The sequence below is a fragment of the Macaca mulatta genome, chromosome 2, assembly GCF_049350105.2.
Source record: "Macaca mulatta isolate MMU2019108-1 chromosome 2, T2T-MMU8v2.0, whole genome shotgun sequence".
Lineage (NCBI taxonomy): Eukaryota > Metazoa > Chordata > Mammalia > Primates > Cercopithecidae > Macaca > Macaca mulatta.
Genome location: NC_133407.1, coordinates 175027030 through 175053255, shown reverse-complemented (window position 1 = coordinate 175053255; position 26226 = coordinate 175027030). Strand labels below are relative to the sequence as shown.

The 26226-nt window shown below is 36.1% G+C and overlaps 1 protein-coding gene across 14 annotated transcripts in view; it reads left to right on the top strand.

Annotated features, from left to right (window-relative positions):
• The window catches only part of DZIP3 (DAZ interacting zinc finger protein 3), a 97919-nt gene that overhangs the window by 14973 nt on the left and 56720 nt on the right, over positions 1-26226 (top strand). For all 14 annotated transcript variants that reach the window (XR_013414583.1, XM_077994298.1, XM_077994296.1 and 11 more), the window contains exons 2-8: positions 893-996; positions 3663-3732; positions 6736-6891; positions 12159-12275; positions 20070-20150; positions 21448-21572; positions 24378-24492. Coding sequence is in view for 13 of the 14 variants with exons in the window: in XM_077994298.1 (XP_077850424.1) it covers positions 965-996; positions 3663-3732; positions 6736-6891; positions 12159-12275; positions 20070-20150; positions 21448-21572; positions 24378-24492 (696 nt within the window). In the remaining variant the exon portion in view is untranslated. The remainder of the gene's footprint in view (positions 1-892; positions 997-3662; positions 3733-6735; positions 6892-12158; positions 12276-20069; positions 20151-21447; positions 21573-24377; positions 24493-26226) is intronic.

Below are 26226 nucleotides of genomic sequence, written 5' to 3'. Positions count from 1 at the left end.
AGTCTAGAGGCTTGAACTTTCAGTAAGAAGATTAAATGGGACTAGTTTTAGAAGAGTTGTTCTTGGAATAAATAGCTATGTAAATAAATATATATACTTATGATACTCTAGTCTCTTTGTTTTCATTTGTATTGCCTCAGTGTTATTTTTCTTTCAGGAAATATCCACAACATCCATTGATGTTGGAACCCGAGATTGTGCAAGTGTTCTTTACATCCTGTGTCTCCTGTTTTATGGAGATGTAGAATCATGACTTGGGGAAAAAGTAGCTACATGTTATTTGTAGACTAAAAGAAAACAAAACAGCGCTGTCAAGATTGTGTTAAGCAGTAACTCATATTTACCTCTGTGGGAAATAAGTTAGTATAAATCTTTTAGGAAGCCATTGAACAATGAAATGTTTGTGTCTTTTGATCTATTAATTTTACTTTTGAGAATGTATTGTAAAGAAATAATAAATATGGGAAAAGTTTTATGGATAATGGAGTTTATCATGGAACTATTTATAATAGAAAAAATGGGAAATTAAATGACCAACTCTAAGGAAATGGCCAAGGACATCCCAATCAACCAGCTATTGTATAGCCATTAAAAATGTTTACTAGGAGGATAAAACAACATGAAAGATTCTTTTGATATAACTTTCAGTGGTGAAAAAGGTGGGGTAGAACATCTTTTATTTAATATGATTACAAATTGGTAAAATATACCTATGCTTGGCAAAAATTAGCATATTAAAGGATGGGTAGTGATTGTGTTTGGGTGGCGAAACTATGATTCATTTTCTTTTATAGCAGTTTCAGATTTTTTTCAAATGATCGTGTTCTGTTTTCATAGTGTGCAGAAAGAGTGTCACTTTCCTACCTTCATAAAAATATTATTTTCCTTACAGCATTAAAGGGTAGTATTTAAAGTCAGTTTGCAAGCAGTGGAATAAGATTTTTGTGAAGAAACCTTGTGCAGCATGGATTCTCTACCAGACGAATTTTTTGTGAGGTAAGGCAACAGTCCCCAACGTTTTTGGCACCAGGGACTGGTTTCGTGGAAAACAGTTTTTCCACGGATGGTAGGGGTGCGGGGAATGGTTTGGGGATGAAACTGTTCCACTTCAGATCATCAGGCATTAGATTCTCGTAAGGAGTGGGCAGCTTAGATCCTTCACATGGGCAGTTCACAATAGAGTTTACATTCCTTTGAGAATCTAATGCTGCTGCTGATCTGACAGAAGGTGGAGCTCAGGTGGTAATGCTTACCCATTGCTCACTTCCTCCTTGCTGTGCAGCCGCTCTTAACAGACCATATACCTGTACTTGTCTGTGGCCTAGGGGCTGGGGACCCCAGAGGTAAAGGATAGGTTGGCAGAAACCAGCTGCATTTGTTGTATTCCAAAAGACATAATGTTTGTTTTTTCCACGTAACCTTGGGGAGCTAGTATGAATGGGAAACCCTTATGCTTCAAGACATTTCAGCAAGTTTGGTTAGTGGGTGATGTAGACTGGGTGAAATCTAATTTTACAAAAGTTCACTAGGGATTACATTCTCACTGAAGAGCTAAGAATTGAAAAATATGCCATACCTTACTGTTCAGTCATTCTCACAAAAATGTTGTATCATTTAACAAGTGCTTACATAGACTTACTATGTCAGCATTGTTTTTAATGCTTTTACATTATGTTTTACTCATAAACCTTATAACGACTCTATGAAGTGAATGCTTTTATTATCCCCATTTTCTAAAGAGTAATTTAAGCATGATGCAGAAGACCCTACTGAATGATTCAGTGGGCCAACTCCGTAATGACGTTCTCTTTTCTCCAAGCGGGACAAGTTCAGCCCACCTCTACTTTATATAATACTAAACAAGGTCATATTGGAGATCTCCCTCCAGGCTTGAACTATCTCATATAATAAGCAGTGTGACCTGTTAATTTATTTTACAAAAGCATTTACTGATTCCTTGGTGCTTAGGGAATAAAGACTAAGACAATATTTGTGTACCTAGAGATAGCTTATAATATAGTGGCAAGATATATAAAAAGTAATTATATCTTTAGGCAAATTATATAACTATTAGAGATTCTGTGGCTGTCTATAGGAAGAAAAAATAATTATTGACTAGTGATTGAGTTTGCACAAAGTAACATTTGAACTGATCTTTAAAAAATGAGAAGCATTGTGATGGGTTTACAAGCAAGGAAGGACAAAAGGTCATTTGGCTGAGGTGAGGAAATAGCAAGAAAAGGTACTTAAGAAAAATTCTTGGGGTGTATTTTGACTATGTTGCTAAGAGGTTTTAGCTTTATTTGTACAGAGGAGGAGGTGAGGGTAAGTTGGAGTTACACATCAAAATTTGTAGTGGAGCCCATAGAGAATATAGCAGCCCACATGACACTGTTGATTTAGAAGACATGAAGTAGGTTTTGGGCATCTGGATGTTTCAGAAGCTTCACAGTTGATTTTAATATGCGTCTGGGATTGAGAAGTATTGGGTTAAGGAGGGAATGATCATGAAATGGAGTTTGCTGGTAGAGTATACACTTTAGAACATTGTATACTCTTTCTCAAACCTTGAAAGACTTCAGAATACTGCTGCAGTATTTTTCATTCCTTGATAACACAAAGATATAACTTGTGTTTTGCTTTATTTTTTGTAGGGCAAGTGGGACTTGGAGGAAAAGACAGTTAATAGGTTTCTTTTTACCATGGCACCTTAAAGAGCACTGAGAATCATATTGTGAAATGTTTGCATGTGTGTATCTCCTTTTGTAGAAACTTTCACTAGAAGTTTGAAAACGGATAATACCATTTTATTTATCCATCCCAGTTTACCCCAACAAAATCAATTAGCATATAGTAGATGATAAATGGTTGTCTGTTAAATGAATACATAAATGTAAAGTCAAATAAGAGAATATAAACTACAGTTCTGAATAAATCAGTCAATATAAATTTCTCAGTGTTCTCTCTGCTGGTGTTCAGAATTAACATAGAATAAATCATATATGACCCTATATTATGGTTCCTTTATTATGGTTCCTATACAATGGTTCTGTATGCAGGCAAAAGCAATACTACAAATAAAATTTTCAGTTCAGTGTATAATACTGCAGTATGTTCACATTTTGAGCTAAGGTTAAAAGCAAAACCTGTCAAGTGATCCCTTATTACCCAAATAGTAAATAGTTTCTAAATATGATACTTTTCCTCAGTTAAAAATATTTTGGAAAACTGGACAATTGTAAGTTTAGGAACCCTAAACAAAAAATAAAATGATCTATTTAAGATAGATCTCTCCCTAACCTGTAATATCTTCATAAACACACAAAACATCAACCTTTTTAAGACCTTTTTTCCCTTTACCTTGGAACAGTGCTATAAGGTTTTTTTCCCATTATTTTGGTCTACTGCATATCTATTAAGGATGCAGTGTTTTTCATAATAGGCTTGTTGTTTTCTCTACCACCATCCAGTAAGGGCATGGCCAATTTGCCTTCTTTAACTTGAGTCTCTAAAGAGATATGGCACCTACCACCATTACCAGTCTTTGATGCACTTTGGTTACACTTTCAGACAATAATTCAATTTTTAAGATTCTTTACTACTACAATTTGTGTTCTTTGTGAGAAGATGCTCTTAATATACCTTATTTTCATTTAAAATAGGCATCCTGCTGTGGAGGATCAGAGGAAGGAAGAAACTGAGAATAAGCAAGAAAAATCATCTGGTCAACTGGTAAGAGAAAGTTTAATTTTCATTAACTTTTAGTTAATTGATAATAACTAATTATATATACAAATGCAGTGATACATGTAGTCACTTTAATTACATGTTAAAATTTTTTGAGTGAGTCTACTTTCCTACCTTCGTAAGTAAAATGGTCACAGTTAAATCTTGCTTTGATGATTGATACTTATCTCAAGGTTGTCATTCTAAGTACCATTCCTCACCATAACTAAAAGTTAATTAAAAAATTGAATGGAATCATCCAGAAATAGCCCAACAATCAATTTTAAGAAATCCCTCATTTGTTTTTTGAAGGGAAAATTAAAGCAAAACAAAACCTATACACATATTAAGAAAACACACATACACACATACAGAATTTCATTTGGTAAGAAGTTTGAGTCATTTCTGAAGTTAAGTTTATTCTTTATTTTTATTATGTTTATGGTTAGAACTTCTAGGTCTAAATGAAAGAGAATAATTCTGAATTATACATAAAAGGCTTTTATTACCAGTGATATGCTTTTATGGTAGTTAAAACTAGTTGTATGAACATCATATGTTCATATATTTTGTGAAAGACTGGTGAAGAGATATTTGTTTGTTAGGTTCCCGTTAGTATAATTTTACCGTCTACATAGTTTTATATAATGATTGATGTCCACTTGTTAATAAGTGTATTAGTCTGTTCTCATACTGCTATAAAGAACTACCTGAGACTGAGTAATTTATGAAGAAAAGGGGTTTAATTGAATCACAGTTTCTTAGGCTGGACAGGAGGTAGCATGGCTGGGTAGTCCTCAAGAAACTTACAGTCATGGGAGAAGGCAAAGGGGAAGCAAGCATGCCTTCACATGGCGGCAGGAGAGAAAGAGACCAAAGGGGAAGGTGCCACACACTTTTAAACAACCATATCTTGTGGGAACTCTGTCATGCGACAGCACCAGGGAGATGATGCTAAACTATTAGAAACCAACCCCATGATCCAGTCATCTCCTACCAGGTCCCTCGTCTACTACTAAGAATTACAATTCAACATGAGACTTGGGTAGGAACATGTTTGCAGGAACGTGGGTAGGAAAGTTTGCAGAGGTTATCCTGTAACTTAGGAGAGGAAAATATATAAACATAAAATAACCATGGTATTCACCTGCATGAGGTTATCACTTTAAAAAATGCTGCAGAGGAAGTACGCTATATGCACGTGTATGTAGGGTTGTACAGTTGAGCAAAGGCAAGAATCGGGACTAAATCCAGAAAAGACATTTCTAGATACAGAATCAGGAATACAAAAAGCAAGGAAGGTGGACACTTTGACCTGAATTTTGTTGAGATATTTAATCAATTTTGCCAAGATGGATTAAGCATCAAATATTTTGACAACTAACTTAAATTAAAAATGTGGACCACGCATGGTGGCTCATGCCTGTAATCCCAGCACTTTGGGAGGCTAATGTGGGTGGATTTATTGCATAAGCTCAAGAGTTTGAGACCAGCCTTAATAATATGGCAAAACATTGTCTCTGCTAAAGATACCAAAGTTAGCCAGGTATGATGGTGCATGCCTGTATTTCCAGCTACTTGAGGGGCTAAGGTGGGAGGATCACTTGTGCTTGGGAGGTCAAGGCTGCAGTGAGCTGTGTTCGTACCACTGTACTCCAGCCTAGGTGACAAAGCAAGACCCTGTAGGCATGACACTTATAATATTTCCTGTTGAAAAATTTTTATTCATACTATAATCTTACCTGTGTATAAATTTGTTAATTAATATCAGGTGATTCTACAGGTACTTTTGACTAGAATTGACCTTTAGTTGGAATTATATGCACGATTGATATTGGTCATTCTTTATAAGGGGTTTTTCTAGTTACTTGGTAGAATTTTTTTTAACTTTTTGAAAAATTTCAAACCTGTAGAAAAGTTGCAAGAATAATAAAATGAGTAGTAGTACAGTGGATATCCTTCATAGAGAGTTAGTAAACTGTCAACATTTTTCTACATACATAATCTTAAGAAATGCTGTGAAATCTAAAGTATATATATTGAATATAGATAGGGATGGAGGAATCTTAATTTAGCACTCAAACCCATTTTTTACAACAATAACCTCATACAGGTGAATACCGAATACCATGGTTATTTTATGTTTATATATTTTCCCCTCTAAGTTACTGGATAATCTCTGCAAACTCTTTTCCTTGTGGCAATTAACTAGGGAAAAGAAAGGCAAAACACCATCATTGAGATTAGGCAGATAGTCCTGCAGTGGACTTTATTGGTTTCTAGTTACTTTCCTATGTGGCTCCAGGTCTGTTAGAGAACTGAAAGTGAGTTAGCCCATACAAGGGCATTTTCAGCATCTCAAGCTCTATGGGGCGTCTGCAATAAGAAGTTCTTATTTTCGGAGATCAACAGCAATATGATTCATATTCCTAGAGTTTCCACAGAGTGTAAGAACTCTGGTTTCTTGTTAAGGTTTAAAGGAAGGCCATCATCCATCTGTTCTAGGCCATTTATCCATCTCTGTTGTCCACTAGTTCTTCACAACTAATGTTAATAGATATTCCAGCAGGACTTGATTGTGTAGTTATCAATTAACAATTACTAATGCCTTAATCTGTAAGAATAAATTCCTGAAGATTATTACTATTTACACAGCTCTGACTAAATTGAGATGTTGAGTCATTCTACTTTACTACTTTGTTTACAGTTTAAACTGTTACAGCTATTCATTTTCAAATTGCTGTGTGTGAAGTATCAGTCATATAATGTAACAAGCACATTTAGATATATTTTCATGTTACAGAGAATAATATATGTAATATTTTAAGTTCCTAGAAAACAAAGAACATATATTATTCTTCCTTAGATGTTTTTGTAGTTCTGTCATAGAAGCTAGGAGAACAAGGGAAAATGAGCTTTGTTCCTTTTTTAATGCTTTGGCTGATTTTAGAATTAGAGTGAATGAGAATATGCATAATTGTGTAAATTTTAATCAATAATGTCTTCTAGGACAAACAGGAAAAGGACATAGCTACTGATCTTGTTCCTGTTAACCTACTGTTAGAAGTGAAGAAGTTATTAAATGCAGTGAATACTCTACCAAAAGGTGTGGTTCCTCAAATTAAGAAGTTCTTACAAGAAGATTTTTCCTTCCAAACTATGCAGGTAACATCGTAAGTTGTTATTTGGTACAGAAGTGCAGCTGTCTGTATATGACTTTTTTAATTGAAATTATTTTTAAACCACAGCGTAACCAAGGTCTTGAAAAAAATCTCTTATCTTACTTCTTGTAAAGGACTTTGTTGTCAACCTTGACTATAGACTTTTAAAAAATTGAACAAATAGAGTTATTTGGTGCTGGCCTTTTAAAAATAATGGTAGGAATGTGGGTTGGTAGCTTGGAAACTGTTGACTACAAGGTCTGGTGTTTATTCCAGTCCTACTATTAACCTGTAACATGCCACTCTGGGACAGAGGACTGCTTTTGGTCTCCTAACTCATAAAATGTTAACACATTTGGCCAGACACAGTGGCTCACGTCTCTAATCCCAGCACTTTGGGAGACCGAGGTGGGTGGATCACTGAGGTCAGGAGTTTGAGACCAGCCTGGCCAACATGGTGAAACTTGTTCTCTACTAAAAATGCAAAAATCAGCCAGGCATGGTGGCACATGCCTGTGGTCCCAGCTACTTGGGAGGCTGAAGCAGGAGAATCACTTGAACTCAGGAAGTGGAGGTACAGTGAGCCGAGATCATGCCATTGCACTCCTGCCTGGGAGACAGAGCAAGACTCTGTCTCAAAAAAAAAAAAAAAAAGTTAACACATTTGTAAACAATGCATTTTTAAAAAATCATATGGAAAGTTTTGGAATTATTTGTATAATAAATATTCTGGGAGCTATATTGTAGATTTCCATCTTGAAAGTCTTTTTTCTGTATAATTTGTGGTAACTTTCAATATAAGAAGGATACCATTTCTTAAATTAATGGAGTTTTCTGAAGTTAAAGAAAATTATATACTCTTTTCTTTGTGGCAATTAACTAGGGAAGAGAAGGATAAAGCACCGTAGTTGTCTTGAGAAGGCTACATTTGTCTTTCTATGAAGGAATATATGGTTATTTCTATGAAACACATTAATACTATTATGATTAAAAATTCAAACAAACTGAAGCTATTCATAAGACTTTATGCACAATTATAATCTTAACCGAGATAATTTACCATAGTATAAGTGAATTCTGGCTAGAAATTGATAGAATAATGTCACCATTTCCCTCTTATCTTTTGGAAATCACTTACGAACAGTAAGATGGAAATCAGTAGCCTTCAGATATGCAAAAAATAGCAACTAGAAGGTAAAAATAGAAGAATAGTACAGTCATCTTTTGGTATCTGTGGGAGGTTAGTTCCAGGACACCCCCAGTACAAAAATCCAAGGATGCCCAAGTCTCTTATATAAAATGACATAGTATTTGCATACAGCCTGTACACATTCTCCCGTATACGTTACATCATCTCTAGATTACATCTAGGTATTGCATACCTAATACAGTGTAAATGCTATGTAAATAGTTGTTATACTGTATTGTCTTTTCAATTTTTTTAAATTATTGTATTCTTGCTATTTATTTATCAAATATTTTCAGTCCATGGTGGGTTGAATGCATGGAAGCAAAACTGTGGATATGGAGGGCGAACTGTACTTATTTATAATGATAACAAAAGTAAAATACTTAAGAAATGTACAAGATAAACTAGTATTTTTTTAAGATTGTTCTAAACCACTTACATGAGAATATCTGACCCCTGTACCAGTCCTAAAGAATCAAAATCTCTGGGGATAGATCTTCGAATTTGCATTTTAGTAAGTACTCAAGCACTGATTGTACTCACATTAAATTTAGAAATCAATACTCCATATTAAAACAATAAGTAAAACTCTCTAAAACTCTATTAAGGGTAAGAAATGAGGACCTGAATGGAATAGTACATGTAGGAAGACACAGTATGTTAAAGCTGTCAATTTTCTATAAATTAAAATCCATAAATATTGCAGGATTCCACTAAAATAATAGGATTTTTTTGGTTAGTGTCACTAAATGCTAAGTCTAAAGTTCACATGAGAAATAAGAGGAAAAATAGCCAAGAAAATTATTTAAGAAAAGTGTAAAGGAATAAGGCTGGGAATTTGCCCATTTAAAACATTAAAAGTTATTATGAAGCTCTAATAACTAAAAGATTGTGTTACTTGTTCTTTATACCTCAGACATACCTAGAAAATAGAAGATAAGTTCCAGAAGTAGGATCAAATATGTACAGAACCTTTATGAATGATAAGATGATAAAAATAGACAATACTAAAGGAAAAAGACAAGTCAGTCTCGGTGGGATATTTTAACATACTTCTCTTAATAACTGATATAACATGGACACAAAATTAGTAGACCTATAGCAGACTTGCTCTAATTGAGACATACATGTATAAACATTGCACCAGACTTCTCTTAATAACTGATATAACATGGACACAAAATTAGTAGACCTATAGCAGACTTGCTCTAATTGAGACATACATGTATAAACATTGCACCAGATAGTGGCAGAGTATGCATTCTTTTTAAGTGCACGCAGAACATTTACAAAAATTGACCATATACTAGGTCACAAAGCAAGCCCCATCAGATTTCAAAGTATCAAAACATACAGAGTATGTTCTCTAACTGCTGTTCAGTTATTCTAGAAATCAATAAAAGAGATAATCTAGAAAACTGGATGTTCATAAGGTAAGATATATACCTCTAATCTAGGTAACCAATTGGTCAAAGAAGAAATCACAATAGAAGTTAAATACATTTTTGAACTGAATAAAAATATATATCAAATCCTGTGTTATTAGATAAAGCTGAGCTTCAAGGAGAATTTGTAGCTTGAGATGTAAATATTAGAAAAAGCAAGATTGAATATCAGTTATCTAAGTGTGACATTCAAGAAGTTAATGGAAGAACAGCAAATTAAAAGCACTTGAAAAGGAAGTAATAAGGATAGTTAAAACGAATGAAATCTATTTAAGCATAAAATAGAAAGGATCAATAAATCCCAAACTTGCTTTTATGGAAAGACCAATAAAATTGACAAGTGCATAATAAGTATGTCCAAAAAAGAAAGCAAAAATATCCAAAATCATGAATGAACATGAAAACATAAATACAAATACTGTAGTCATTGAAGATAATAGAGATAATTCTACTACTTGGAGTAGCTACCTGGTTTGTCTCATAGCAACCTTCCTCTGTGAAGAACTGGGAAAACTGGACAAATTTTTTTCTAGTAATTCTTATTTTTGCTTTTCTAGTAAATTATTTAATTCAACCTGGGATAGAGATGATTCCAACCTTTACTTAGTTCTTTGAGGAAGGGTCAGTTTCTCTATCTTTTGTAGCAGATTCTGTCGGTGCCCTTCCCATACCAATTGGACCCTACCTGTATTTTTAGTATGCTCTGGACAGTTCTAGTTTTCCATATCTATATCTGTATGCCTCAGGGCCTTTTTTTCTAGAACAGGAGAAAGCTATTTCTCCTGTTTAGAAGACCCAAGGAATTAATATTCCCCCATCACGACAGAAAGCACTCAATCAGTAGGTCTTGGGAGTTATCATATAAATATCCCAGTTGCCTCTTCCCTTGAGTTGGTTAATACTGAGGTTTTTATTTTTGAGTTTTCTAAAATTTCCTAGTTGTAATAACTGCAGTGGCCCACCATGGGTAACTAGCATAATAACACATCTTTTAATTAAAACCTACTTTTCTTCACTTTATTACTTCTCTACTTTCCTACCATTGTCTCTGTACCTCCCAAATAAACTATTTCCATTGAAATCCTTGAATTACGGTCTGCTTCCGTCGGAACCAAAACAGGGCCTCAATCAAAAGAATGGGCTGTTTATTGGGGCTGCTCCTCCTTATAGACCATGTGCTTCAGTATTCCACCAAGCCTTGCAAATCTGCTAAAGGCTGTGCCACAACTGAATATGGCAGTTACTTTAATGAGAAAAGTAGCTTAAAAGTCAGGTCTCCAGAGATTGCCTTTCAGAGGTTTTTATTTTCATTGTCTTAGTAGTTTTCCATTGCTTTCAGATAATTAGTTTTTATATGCTGTCTGGGTGTTTTAGTTATTTTCATTGGGGAGACTGATCTGAAACCACCTAGGCTGTTTGACAGAGTTGGAACTTCAGTATTATGTTTTATATTTCTATTCAAATTCAAGAGATATTGTTTGAGCTTGGAATGTAGGTGAAATTCTTCGCTAGAAATGTAAATTTGGAAACTGTCAGGGTGTAGACACTATTTAAAATTGTGATAGAGGGTTACTTTACCTAGAAAACATGTATTGATAGAGAAGAGGTGCATTAAATTGATTGCTAGGGAGACTGAAATAAAGTATCTAGTCAGCTAGGAAAAAAAACAGGAAAATATTATATATGGAAACCAAGTTATGGAAGTGTAGATTAAATTTTCCTTGCAGATTATACATTATTAAACAGATTACATAATTTAAACCAAGCACTTGTGGGTAGAAAACATTGGGGAATGGACACAAAGACATAGTCCTGCCTTCCATTTCAACAATGTAAATAAACTATAGTACATAATAAAGCTTGCATTAGCTCAGTTGCAATCAGATTGTAGCATGAAATGGTTTACCCTTGTATTGGTATTAATGCCAGCATTCCTGTTTACCACAGGTTCAGGGCTGGAAGATTTTAGCTATGTCACACAATAGAAGGTATGAGAGTGAAGTGGGATTACCCCTTTCCTCTGAAGTAGGTGTGAATGTTGCCAACCCCTTGGCAGGTATAGGAATACCTTTTTAAAAAAATGTTTTAAAGAGGCTGGGCGCAGTGGCTCACGCATGTAATCCCAGCACTTTGGGAGGCCGAGGCAGGCAGATCACAAGGTCAGGAGACCAAGACCATCCTGGCTAACATGGTGAAACCTCGTCTCTACTAAAAATACAAAAAATTAGCCGGTCGTGGTGGTGGCCGCCCGTAGTCCCAGCTACTCAGGAGGCTGAGGCAGGAGAATGGTGTGAATGCGGGAGGCAGAGTTTGCAGTGAGCTGAGATTGTGCCAGTGCACTCCAGCCTGGGCGACAGAGCGAGACTCCGTCTCAAAAATAAATAAATACATACATAAATACATAAATAAAATTTAAAATTGTTTTAATGAAATAGTTACAAATGACATTCATCAGACTACTTAAAAACAAACATGAGAACATTGTATCTGGTTGGTATGGATTTCTTTTTTTTTTTTAAACCATCTTCATCTCTTTTTAAAATTTTCTCCAATGAGCATGAATTATTTGTATCATGTAAACATATGTAGATGTTTGTTCAGACTTATAGACATTTTTAACTGAATAATTTTCCACAGAGAGAAGTTGCAGCTAACAGCCAGAATGGTGAGGAAATTGTTCCTGCTTTGACTTTACGTTTCTTGATTATGCAACTAGAAGCAGCACTTAGGAAAATTCAAGCTGCCAATTATACTGTAAGTGTTTTCTTTTTGAAAATTTGATATAATGGACTTGATCAACGTTTCTCAGTGAGAAAACAGCCAATGCATGCTTATTTTAAGATGTGGGCCAATTTTTAATTTTCTCTTTTACCTCTAGAAAAGGGTATGTATAAATTGATTCCTTCCTGTGTCTTGTCCTTTCTTATATGACTTTTGGATAACTTATATGTATTTTCTTATGTGACTGGCTCTGTAATAAACCTATTCTAGTCTCCTTCCCTACCACAAAGTTGTTCATCTTAAGAGAAACTTGAACTAATAGAAATGGGCTTTCCCAATTAGAAATGGAGAATCATAAAGTTAAAAAAACAAGCCAAGTATAGAAGGACAAATACTGCATGATGTCATTTGAATGTGGAATCTAGGCGTTGAACTCACAGAAGCAGATAGTACAATGGTGGCTAGGAGTAAGGGGTCAGAAGTACAGATTGAAGAGATGTTGGTCAAAAGATACAAAATTTCAGTTAGATGTGAAGAATAAGTTCAAGAGATCTGTTGTACAACAGTGACTATAGTTAATAACTATAATGTATTATAATCCTGAAAATTGCTTAGAGTAGATTTTAAGTATTTTCACCACAAAAATGGTAAATTTGTGAGGTTATACATATGTTAATTAACTTGAGTTAGTCATTTCACAATGTGTACATATTTTATAATGTCATGTGTATGATAAATATATACAATTTTTATTTATCAATTTAAAAAGAAAAAAAATTCTGTCTTTTTAAACCATAATTAATCAGTTTCTCTTTCTTCTGAGATTTCTATATTTGTAAAAGTTGGAATTTCTATTAGAGGTAAAATTAACAAAATGTATTTATGTGTTTGAGATCAAATGATACTTTAGAAATAAATAGGGTTATCTTCAAAACAGGACTACCCAGACACCAAAAAAAGGAGCCTAAGACATTAACTCCCATATTATAATGATGTACAAAGAGATGGAAAAATAATTCTTATTTAGGACTCTGGAGATTAGGGTTCTTACAGGGTGAGTTACACCATTCAGAAAGAGATTCTAGTTGGACTCCAATGAGGAAACAAAGAAAATGGGGGGTTTGCATTTTGTAATCCTGAACTTTGGGGATATGGCAGACCTGCTGTTTCTCCCACTGACCAGATTGCCAGTCAGTGAAACAAATCAATGTGAAATCAACCTTAACAGGTACCCATTGCTTAGCCTTCTTTACTTAGACATTACTTCAAAGATGAGTCTTAGACTAGGAAATGGAAGAGTTTCTCCTTCGTAGCTCTTGGTAGTACTTGTGAGCAGAAGTGGCATTGTCATGATCAAAGCAGTCCATTGCTGTATCCAAATTATCTGTCCTTCAAGGCCACCAAAAAGGGATAAGACAACCTTGTAGGAGGCAAGAGTGGATTATGTATTTTGGGGGTGCAGTTGCCAATTGCATCTCTGTATTAATTTTGTTCTAGTTCTTGGAATAATCTTTGCTAATGGGGAGAAGGTAGGAGAAAAGGACAGGGGCTTTAGGTTAAAAATGTACAATTTGCATCTATAAATTCCAGATATTTTCCTCCTCTAATTATAGCATTACCACAATTCTGTATCTTATCTTGTTCTTAGAAATGTTTTATTCAGAATTATATTAGCCAGTCTCTGTTGTGTTATTCATGAAGCTGTTTTCTTTTAATTACAAAATAATCGCTCACATTTATTTAGTGTTTGCTGTACGACAGCCACTGTTCTAAGCGCTTTGTAAAAATTAGCCCTTTTACTGTTCATGAGTACCCCATCTTAGGGCACAGAGGTTAAATAACGCTAACTTGACCAGGTAGTAAGTAGTGGAGTCAGGATGCAGTCCTTGGCTCTAGATTCTGTGGTCTGAACTACAACATTTTACTGCCTCTTCAAGGATGGGGATTTTAAGGTGGGAACCGCTTAGATGTTATGGGGAGTTTATGTTAATAGACTCACTTAGTCCATCAAGAACAAACACACATGTCTATCTCCACTGAGATCAGTTTGAAGCCAAATTTCTAATCCCAGTCAGTTATCTCCTCATCGAATACTGTTGATCATTAGAAGCATGCAAGGTGAGAGTATACAGTTAGATCAGTATAAACAGAAAGCTTATTGGCCAGGCACGGTGGCTCATGCCTGTAATCCCAGCACTTTGGGAGGCCGAGGCGGGCGGATCATGAGGTCAGGAGTTTGAGACCGGCCTGACCAACGTGGTGAAACCCCGTCTCTACTAAAAATACAAAAATTAGCTGGGCGTGGTAGCATGTGCCTGTAATCCCATCTGCTCAGGAGGCTGAGGCAGGAGAATTGCTTGAACCCAGAAGGCAGAAGTTACAGAGTCAAGATTGCACCACTGCTCTCCAGCCTAGGTGACAGAGTGAGACTCCATCTCAAAAAACAAACAAACAAACAAAACAGAAAGCTTATATCCTGTGGATATTTTTGATTCTATGTACCTAGAAAAATCTTGTTTATGGTATGGGGAAATCTTGATGAAAAGGGTAATGTGACAAAAGATAGGGTTATAATCTTCAGTCAATATAGAGCTTAAGAGCAGAGGAGTCCAGGGTTCTCCAGAGAAACCAGACTGGTTTTTGCTCTGTGTGTGTGTGTGTGTGTGTGTGTGTGTGTGTGTGTGTGTCTGTGTGTCTGTGTGTCTATGTGTCTATGTGTCTGTGTGTCTGTGTGTGTGTTCTGTTTTATATATATAAAACATACACACAAATACTTATATACACATATACATATACATGATTATAAGGAATATATATGTGATTTATTATGAGGAATTGGCTCATGTGATTATAGAGGCTCAGCAAGTCCCATGATCTGCTTCTGTAATCTAGAGACCCAGGAACGCTTGTGGTATAACTCGTCCCAGTTCTGAAGGCAGAGAACTAGGTATAAATCCAAGGATGAAGGCAGAAGTTGAGATGAGATGTCCCAGCTCCAGCAAGTAGGCAGGGAGCAAAAAGGGATGAATTCTTCCTTCCTCTACTTTTTGTTCTATGCAGGCCTTAATGGATTGGATGGTGTCCACCTGCATTGGAGAGGGCAACCTGTTATACCCAGTCTACCATTTCAAAGGCAGTTTTCATCTGGAAACACCCTCAGAGACACACCCAGAAACAATATTTAATCTGGGCATCCTGTGGCCAGTCAAGTTGACACATGAACTTAACCATCACAAATACAACAGACAGAGAGGTCTTGGTGTACCCCTCACACAGTTTCCCTCAATAGTTACATAATTACATTACTCCAGAACATATTTTTAAAAAACCAGGAAATTGATGTTGGTTCATGGGACTTTGTGTCTGGAGTCTCCAAGGACCACCCTCCTATTCAGAGATTTGCTAGAAGGACTGGACTCAGCATATGGTTATACTAATATCTAAGATTTATTACGGTGATATGATAAGGATATATAGTAGATCATATGGGGAAAACACAGGTGAAGTCTGAGGAAAGCCATCTACAGGTTCCTCCATATTTTCTCCCTTCAATGAGAAGCCACACAGCATATACGACCACCTCCAGCAATGCAAATATGGCAACATCCACAATGTTTCTGCCCAGGGAAGCCCATAGGAGACTCAGTGAGCAATATTTTTATTGGGCATTGGTCATCTAGGTACCTGCTGCCTGGCATGTATCAAAATTCCAGACTTCCAGAAGAAACTCCCAGGTGCTCAGCATAAATCACATTGTTTGCACAAATAGTCTAGACGTAGCAAGGCACCTTTATCAGTTAGGGAACAAAGTTCCCAGACATCAGCAAAGATCAGCTTTGCAAGCAGGCCTTAATAAGGATAACAGCCTCAGGCCAGCTCTGTTAGCTTTTTAATGCCCAGACTTGTATAGTTCTGTGCCATGTTATCAAATGTGTACATTTGTGTAACTACTACTGCAATCAAGATAAAAGAACTATTCCACCACCACAAAAATCTCTCTTATGACTTTTATGGTCACACCCACCTCTCTCCCTCTACAATTCACTGATCCCTAATCTATCTCATCTCAGTAATTTTGCATAGACCATTTTTTATGAAGGAAATATCCACATGGTTTGATTTTTCAATGAAGAAGTGATAAGCCTTATGTCCATACTATTTTGCAGAATTCATGTGGGAGAGTAAAGAATTTTGATTTAAAAGATCATTGTTTTCTTGTTTTGTTTTGTTTTTGTTTTGAGATGGAGTCTCACTCTGTCACCCAGGCTGGAATGCAGTGGCATGATCTCAGCTCACTGCAGCCTTCGCCTCCTGGGTTCAAGTGATTCTCCTGCCTCAGCCTCCCGAGTAGCTGGGACTACAGCACTTACCACCACACCTGGCTAATTTTTTGTATTTTTAGTAGAGACAGGGTTTCACCGTGTTGGCCAGGATGGTCTCGATGTCCTGACCTTGTAATCTGCCCGCCTCAGCCTCCCAAAGTGCTGGGATTACAGGCATGATCCACCGCGCCTGGCCAGATCATTGTATTTTTAAAGGTGGATGGTAGATACTTCAGTGTTCATTATATTATTATTTAATGTGCTCTTGATACCTAAAATATTACATATTAAAAGAGAGAGTGAATGAGAGTTTTTGAAAGGTTTAATGTAACAAATTTTTATCCTTTTTTTTTTTTTTTACCAGTTTTTTAAAATTTTTATTTTCAATTTTTGTGGGTACATAGGTGTACATTTTATGGGGTACGTGACATACTTTGATGCAGGCATACAATATGTAATAATCACATCAGGGTAAATGGGCTCTCCATCACCTCAAGCATTTATCCTTTGTGTTACAACAATCCATTTATACTATTTTTCTTATTTTAAAATGTACAACGAATTATTGTTGACTGTATAATCATTTCAATTGATGCTGAAAAAGTAGGGTTGGTATTTTTGTAGAGATAGTATCTCACACTATTGCCCACTTAGGTTAAAACGGCTTATGTACAAAATATAGGCAATAAATGCTGGTGAGGATGTAGAGAAGAGAGAACCCTCTTACACTGTTGGTGGGAATGTAAATTAGTAAAACCATTATGGCAAGCGGTTTGGAGGTTCCTCAAAAAACTAAAAATAGACCTACCATAGGATCCAGCAATCCCACTGCTGGGATATACCCAAAGGAAAGAAAATCAGTGTATCAAAGAAGTATTTGCATTCTCATGTTTCTTGCAGCACTGTTCACAGTAGCCAAGATTTGAAAGCAACATAAGTGTCCATCCAGATGAATAAATAACAAAAATATGGTACGTATACACAGGGGAGTACTATTCAGCCATAAAAAAGAACAAGATGCCCCCCAGCACTTTGAGAGACTTGAGGTGGGAGGAGCACTTGAACCTGGGAGTTTAAGACCAGCCTGGGCAATGTATTGTGTGAGACCCCATCTCTACAAAAAAAAAAAAAATTAAAAGAATGAGATCCTGTCACTTGAAACAACATGAATGGAACTGGAGGTCATTGTGTGAAGTGAAATAAACCAGATAGAGAAAGACAAACTTTGCATGTTCTCACTCATTTGTGGGAGCTAAAAATGAAAACAAGTGAACTCATAAAAATAGGAGAAGAAAAATAGACAGTAGAATGATGGTTACCAGACACTGGGAAGGGTAGGAGGGGGTTGGAGAGACTGTGGTGAATTATTTAGCATGTCAATTGCTTTTATAAGCTCCAGAATTTCTACTTGATTTTTAAAAATTATTTTCAATCTCTTTGTTAAATTTATCTGATAGGATTCTGAATTCCTTCTCTCTGTTATCTTGAATTTCATTGAACTTCCTCAAAACAGCTGTTTTGAATTCTGTGTCTGAAAGGTCACATGCTTGTCTCTCTGGTATTGGCAACTGTTGCCTTTTTTAGTTTGGTAGAGTCATGTTTTCCTGGATGGTCTTTATGCTAATGGATGTCCATCGATGTCTGGGCCTTGGAGACTTAGGTATTCATTATAGTCTTCGCTGTACAGCCTTGTTTTGTACCTGTCCTTCTTGGGAAGTCTTTCCAGGTATGCAAAGGGACTTGTGTATTGTGATCTAAGTCTTTGGTTACTGCTGCCATATCTACATTAGGGGACACTCTAAGCCCAGTAACCCTGTGGCTCTTGCAGATTCGCAGAGGTACCATCTTGGTAGTCTTGGGTAAGATCTGGAAGAACTCCTTGGATTACTAGGCAGAGACTCTCCTTCTCTTCTCTTCCTTTACCCCAAACAAACAGCACTCTCTCTGTGCTGAGCTGCCTGGAGCTGGGGGAGGGGTGACACAAGCATTCTTGTGGCCACAACCACTGAGACTCCAAAACCAGCACAGTACTGGTTCTTGCTCAAACCCTGTGGTGACCACTGCCTTGCTACCACCTATATTGAGTCTCTCCTTTCTGAGCAGTGCGTTTCTCTCTGGCCCAAGGCAAGTGCACAAGTGTCAGACAGGACTCAAAGTCTGGAAGTGGGAACCCCAGAAGCCCACTTGGTGCTCTTCCCCACTGTGGCTGAGCTGATACCCAAGCTGCAAGACAAAGTCCCCTTTACTTTTCCCTCTGCTTTTCTCCAGCAGAAAGGCGTCTCTCACCATAGCCACCACAGCTGGGAATGTGTTGGGTCACACCTGAAGCCAGCATAGCTCTGAGTCTCACCCAAGGCCCATGGCGTGTACTGCTACTGCTGCTGATTATTCAGGGCCCAAGGGCTCTTTAGTCAACGGGTAATGAACCCTGCCAGTATTGGGTTCTTCCCTTCAAGGCAGTGGATTCTTTTCTGCCCCAGGGTGTGTCTAGAAATATTGTCTTGGAGCTAGAGCCTCACGATTCTACTGTGGCTGAACTGATATTCAAGTGGCAAGGCAGAATCATCTTATACTGTTCTCTCTCCTCTGCTCAAGCAGAGTGAAGGTGTCTCTCCCAGACATGTGGGTTGTTTTCCCTTGAGTTGGAGGGGTGACATAAGCACTCCCTTACCTACCCCATCTGGTATCTTACTAGGTTGCGTACACCACAAATCCACTGGCTCCAAGCCCAGCACAGCACCAGGACATGGCCAGGAACTGCAGTCCTTGTGGCCTAGACTGCCTTTTATTTAGGACCCCAGAGCACTTTGGCCCACACTGGCAAGGCTTGCTGGAACTCAGGCTCTGACTGCTGGGATGGGCGATTTGCCTATGGCTAACACTTGTCTAAATGCTACCTCCATGATCGCTGACTGAGTTCTGCTCCGTGTGGCTTTCTGATGTGACAGGGCAGCACTGAGTTCCAATGCAAAGTCCCACAGTCACTGTGCTTTCCTTCCCCCAAGCGCAGATTCTCTTTCCGTGCCACATAGCTGTAGTCAGGGGATGGAGGAAGGGATGGTGTAGGCAACTTAAGACTGTCTTTCCTACCCTCTTCAGTGCCTCTTCCCTTAATATGATGTTCAAACCAGGTAATGTGATCACTCACCTGATTTTTTTTTCTACGAAGGGGCTTTTCTGTGGGGTAGTTGTTCAGTGTGGTGTTCCTGTGTTGGGGACGATTGTTGGAACTTCTATTTGGCCATCTTTGTTCCATATCCTTTCCTTTGATTAAATTTTAATGTTTTATTTTGAGATTGTTGACTATCCTGTTTCTTCTTCCTGGGTCAAATTATCAAATATATCTAAAATATATTATAGTTATTATTAGATGACTGATAATGTTATGATAATTTTTACTTGTTTTAATAGTTGTTAATTAAGCTTAGGATATTTAATTAAGCTTGTTGTACTGAAAAGCAGCTTAGTCTAAATAATGAATTAACATACTTTTTTTTCTTTTTAGGCACACCAGATTAATATTGGTTATTATTTGACATTACTGTTTTTGTATGGAGTAGCACTCACTGAAAGAGGAAAGAAAGAGGTAACATGTTATTTGCCCTTTATAAATCTTTTTACATCTTAGAATAATCAGGCCAAAGATTATAATATGAAACTAAAAATATTAAAAAAGGAATTAGCTTATAACTTCATTTCTTTTATTTATCTTTTAAATGCTTACCATTCATGTAAAATAAAAAATTATTTAGCTTCTTTCACTTGCATAATACACTTTAATCCATTTTCTAGTATAGCTTAATCCCTCTGGTTTTAATCTTATCCCTTTTGTAAAATATGAATTTTACCTCAAGTTCTTTGTCAAACTTAAGTGCAAATAAGTACAAATCTGGGAATTAACTAGATAATTTCTAAGGGTTCTGTTGAATTTAACGTTTCTTTTTCTGATTTTTAATGATTTCTCATATTTTCTTCATAGCTTTGATATTTCTGTTATTTTTTCTTCCCAAATCTGTATTTTTGACTTCAGAAATTAACTATATAAATATGACTTGTTAATTAGGTAAAGTAGAATTGATAAGCAGTCAAACTGAAAACATTTCTATTTTAAACAATTTCATGTAGTACTAATTATTTAGCGTGAAGTACTAGAGAATATTTTAAAAGTAAGGCCATGCAGCATTTTTCCAGCTTTTTTTTTCTAGAGAGACTGAGGTCATTATGCCTCAGTTTTACTGAAGCATCTATTATAATAGATCCTGATATTTACTTCCAGACCTATATTGTTTATAATTAAGGTGGTGATTCCCCAAAAGATTCTATATCTATGGGCAAGAAGTCACTTACTTTCTATTTGAAATACTGTGAAGAATTGTGCTCCCATTAGGAAGAATGATAAAGAATTGTGCTCTAACAGTTATCAGAAAAGCCCTTATTTTGGCCAGTAGTACTTGCCAGTTATGTATGTGTATGTATGTTTTTAAAAGATGGGGTCTCACTATGTTGCCCAAGCTGGACTTAACTCCTGGGCTCAAGCAGTCCTCCTGCTTCAGCCTCATAAGGAGTTGGCACTATCGGGGTGCACCACAATGCCTAATTGCCAGTTTGAGATACACAAATTGTTATTACCATCTTAATATTCACTTTGAAATATTGGTTAAAGAAGGTCTTAAGTTTATTTATAAATAAATATTTTAAACACTGACTACATGATCTTTGTAGTCACATACAGAGATGCCAGGATTCAGAATGTGGATAAATGACCAGATGGTTGGATTATTTTTAAAGCTGCCCTAATTTCTCCAGTTTGAGAAATAATTGTTTATTGTAAAAGAAAAAAAATGACTTTTACATCAGCCAAACCTAGTTTTATGTTACTACAGGATTATACAGAAGCTGAGAATAAATTTCTGGTGATGAAGATGTTGATCCAAGAAAATGAAATTTGTGAAAACTTTATGTGTTTGGTTTATTTTGGACGTGGTTTACTACGATGTGCTCAAAAGAGGTAAGGATTTTAATTAACGGGTAGATGTTGCCTGTGAAGTCTCAGCATTGTGAAATGGAAGTAAGTGTGCTCAGTATACCAGGCATCGTGACATTTGTGCTCTACTGGTTTATCCTTTTCTTCTTTGGCTATTTGTATAGATAATTTCTTTAATGTAGTTGAGAATATTAAATAGCAAACTTAACTGGCGTGTTAAGTTTGACCATAGCAATAAAAGACAGTCTAGCATTAACATTAGGAGCATAGGCTTTAGAGTCTGATAGACCTGGGTTCAGCTACATTTTTTATCACTTACACTAAGAAACTTAATGTTGTTAAACCTTATATTTTTTTCTTATCTCTAAAATAGAACTAATAATAGTGTGGGGTTCACTTCATGAGGATGTTGCAGGTGATTAACATAGTGCCTAGGACACAAAAATGCTATACTTAATAAATAAATTATGGTTGGAGTTATTAGTATTATCACCACTAACTTGAAATAGTTTTGAAAAGTATAAAATGAGCTTATAAAGAGTTGAAAAGGGTCCAAATGCTGAGTTTTTGGAGTATTGGCTACTGCTTATTTTAAGAAAGTGAAATTGTATGGAGGAAACTATATAGATTATCTGTTTACTTCCTCTATGGAGATCCATAACCATTTGTAGCATCGTTCATTCATTTTATTTACTAAGTATCCATTATATTCCAGAAACTGTTAGGTGTTGAGGTTACAGTGGTTTACAAAATACAGTTCCTGTCTTCATGTAACTGAAAGTACAGTGAAAGATACAGATCTTAATCAAATAATCAGTCATAAAATATTTATGAAATAGAATAAAGAACTATGAAGGAAACTAGAGTGAATAAAGTCTTTCCTGGAGACTGGTTCTGGGAATCAGAAGTCTCCCTGAGGAAACAATGTTTGGCTAAGATCTGACGGATGAATTTGGAAAAGTTTACTTGGGCATACTTTTATGAAGGATTACTGCTGGGCCAAACCATTGGATCCCTAAAAGTGTCACCTATGTGGTAGTTCCCTGACTCTTTGTAAGGTTGATCTCCTATTCTCTGGGTTGCCTGTATTTTTACTAGGGTATCTGCAAGACATCTCACTTCTTGTTCACTGGGTCTGAGCAGCATGTGCCATCAATATAGTGGGGCTAGTATGATGCTTTGCAGAATGTCAAGATGATCCAAATCCCTTCAGTTTATACTGTGACAAAGTAAGAGAATTAACATAGCCTGAGACAAGAACAAAGAATATGTCCTGCTGCCCTTCTCAGATGTGAAAACTGTTTTTTATTCTCTTTACTGATGAGCATTGGAGAGAATTCATTCTCCAGATCATTGACACTGGAAGTCCAGTTGTATGGCAGCATCATTACTTTCATCCCTGACCTGTGGAGGACAACCACCACTGAGCTCAAAAACACTGGTGCCCTTCTTACTCTGTATTTCTTATTGTATTAATGAATGGGATGTCCTCTGAGCCTTTCTAGGATCACTTAATGGGTTCTGTGTTTTTATGTAGTAAGTCAATTCTAACATTCTCACTTCCTTGAGCCTCCTGACTCCTTTAATATGCCTCCAAGAAATTTTCAGCATTTCTACTTAATTTACTATAGACCATTGGTGTGTCCAAGTTTCAAGGAGCCTTCTCAGCACCATATTAGGACTGGATTCAGATGTCCTTTCTAGGAAGGTAAATCTTGAATTATGGAAGAATTTTTCCATATCAGTGTACACTTCCCCATCCAGCCTTGTGTTTACTCTTGGTTCAGCACTTTAAAGATCCACTTCCACTCATGTTCCTGCCAGTACGTTCTAGTTGGGCTCTGCAATTCTTATGATTAACAAGCTTTTTCTTCCTGGGCAGAGGCTCTGTTTTCTCACTTGGGCTCTCCACCTGACCTTAGATTTATTATCTGAAGGCAGTGAGGTAGGGGAAGATCTTAAGAAGGAAGGACATCATCTTTTGAGACATGCATCTCAGCTGGTATTTTTGCATGGTCTTTAAATAAAGATAGGCTACTCTCCTGTGGCAAGGAATAGGTCTTTGCCAGTCAAGAGCGTTCATGGGGGGAATTTAAGGATTCAGTGGTTCTAAGCACATTCACCTAAATATCCCAGTTTTCCATCTCAGGGTCTACTCATAGCATATCAAATCCCTAATTTTTGTGTAGTTCTGTTGAGGCTGTGTTTTGGGTCTCCTTTGCAGCTGTTCTACCCTTATGGTTAAATCTTGAGCTTCATTTTCATCATAGTCTGCCTTATGTCTAGAGGAGGTTCTTTAGATGTTGCCATAGAGGCCTTCTAGTTTTCAGTGTCCTGAGTTGATGATATTAGTCTTGTTGAGGCTGTGCATTCAATATCAGTTTGTTTCACTTTATGATTAAATTTGGGCCTTATTTTCAGCATGGATTATGGCCATAGGGGATGAGAGTCTCATTAAATTGCCCCCATAGAGGCCTGGATTTCACAGTGTATCCTGAGTTAATAGTTGGCTGACCTGTGCCTGTCATTCTCTTTCTTCAAGGCCTCCAAGACAGTTAACAAAAGCCAACCAACTCTACAGTCCCTTTAATTACCATGGCCCCCATACTGTTCAAGCTTGAGCTACTACATAATCTAGTGCCTCCCCTTCCACCTGTATTTCATCCCAATCTGCCGCAGGTGAGAGTCCTAGTATTTGTATTTCTATGGCATGCCAGAGGTTATCACCACCCTATTTATGACAAAAACTGGGTTACTTGTTGTATCTTTGGTAAACCATGCATCTGCACAGTCCCATTCAAACTAACCTTATTTTAAAATTCCTTTCAGATATAATGGAGGACTGCTAGAATTTCATAAAAGCTTACAAGAAATTGGAGATAAAAATGACCATTGGTTTGACATAGATCCTACAGAAGATGAAGATTTACCTACAACTTTTAAAGTAAGAAATTATTTAAGAGTAACATTTTATTTGTAACTAATGAGAATCATAATGTGTGAACCAACTATGTCATATTCTTACAGCATGCATGTTCTTTTATTGGCACATAACTTTTTATATAAGAAACAACCTTTATTGTATTACCTAGTGCAGAATGTATGATTCAAAAAGGAGGGAGAAGTGAGGTGGCAGTGTTAACATTTTCAAATAACAAGAAGATTAATAGCAATACTAGGCCAGTACTCTGCATGGTTAGAGTCAAATGTAGCAGTTAACTTTTTTTCCTAATTATCTTTACCATTATTTTGCTGTTGATTTATATTGCAAAGTAGTAAATGCTTAGTTCAGAAAACATGGAAAATATAAAAATGCCCAAAGGTGAAATTCATCTATATTTCTTCTTCAAATGGATAAACCATTGTTAGCATTTTTATTTATATCTTTCCAGACACACACACACACACACATAAACAATAGCCTTTATTTTGTGATTTTAAGTGTGATGTGCACACTTATTTGTACTCTGGAAATATATAGTATTTTTTATTTCTCAGTCATTAGACTATTATACAATGCAATTTTGGTGTAATGTATCATATAGCTTTGCTTTAATTTACTCAACTAGTTCCCCGCTAAGTTTATTCTAAATATTTCCAGTTTTTCCTTCTTATATAAAGTGATGTTTGCATATTCGTCATGTCATTTCATTAGAATAAATTGCTAAAGGTGGAATTGTGGAGCAAGTGTTCACACAATGTAAAGTTGTTACACGTCTCCATATTTTATCTCAGGACATTGTACCACTTTGTATTCTTTAAATAGTGTGAGACTTTTCATTTTCCCACACCTTCTGGGTGTACTTTACCTTTTGGGTAATTTTTAACCCATCTGATAGCCGTTTGGGTCTTTTAAATTTGTTTAATATGAACATAGCTACAGCAGGTTTCTCTTGGTTAATGTTTGAATGACATATCTTTTTCAAAACTTTAGATCTTTCTTGATCTTTATGTTTTACCTGACTTTAAGGCCAAAAACATTACTCAAAATAAAGAGAGACATTTTATTAAAACATAAAATTCAGTTATCCAGGAAGATATAATAACTCAAATTTGTATATACCTAGTAGTATAGCTTCAAAATATATGGGCCAAAAATTGACAGAATTGAAAGGAGAAATATTTTTAAATCCCCAATCACAATAGAATATTTTAATATACTTCTCTCAGTAATGAATAGAACATGCAGACAGCTTTTGGCATTGTCTAGGTAATCATATGACTTTTAATTTTGACTTGCTAAAGTAATAATTTTATGCATTTTTAAAATACTAAATTTTCACCCCTACTTTACAAAGCAGTCCCTTACTTGATCCTGGTTGTTTTACTCTTTTGTTTCCTCTTTTTAAATATTTTGCTTTCTTTATTATCTAACTTTTTAAGTGAATATTTATTTAATGCACAGTAATATATATATTCAGTTTGTCAAATAATCTTTAAAGACTTAAAATAAGAGTTTCTGTTTTGTCATCTCTATCTGAAATTCTGCTTCTTCCAACTTTCTAAGCATTTTTCTTTGATGTTTACCTATTTTCCAAAAAAATACTGCCATTTAAAACATATCACCAGGTTTTCTCTATTGACTTTTCACTGTGAAAAATGAGAGTTTAGCTTGCTTATACATCCCCTATACACACACACACACACACATACTCTCTCTCTCTCTCTCTCTCTCTCT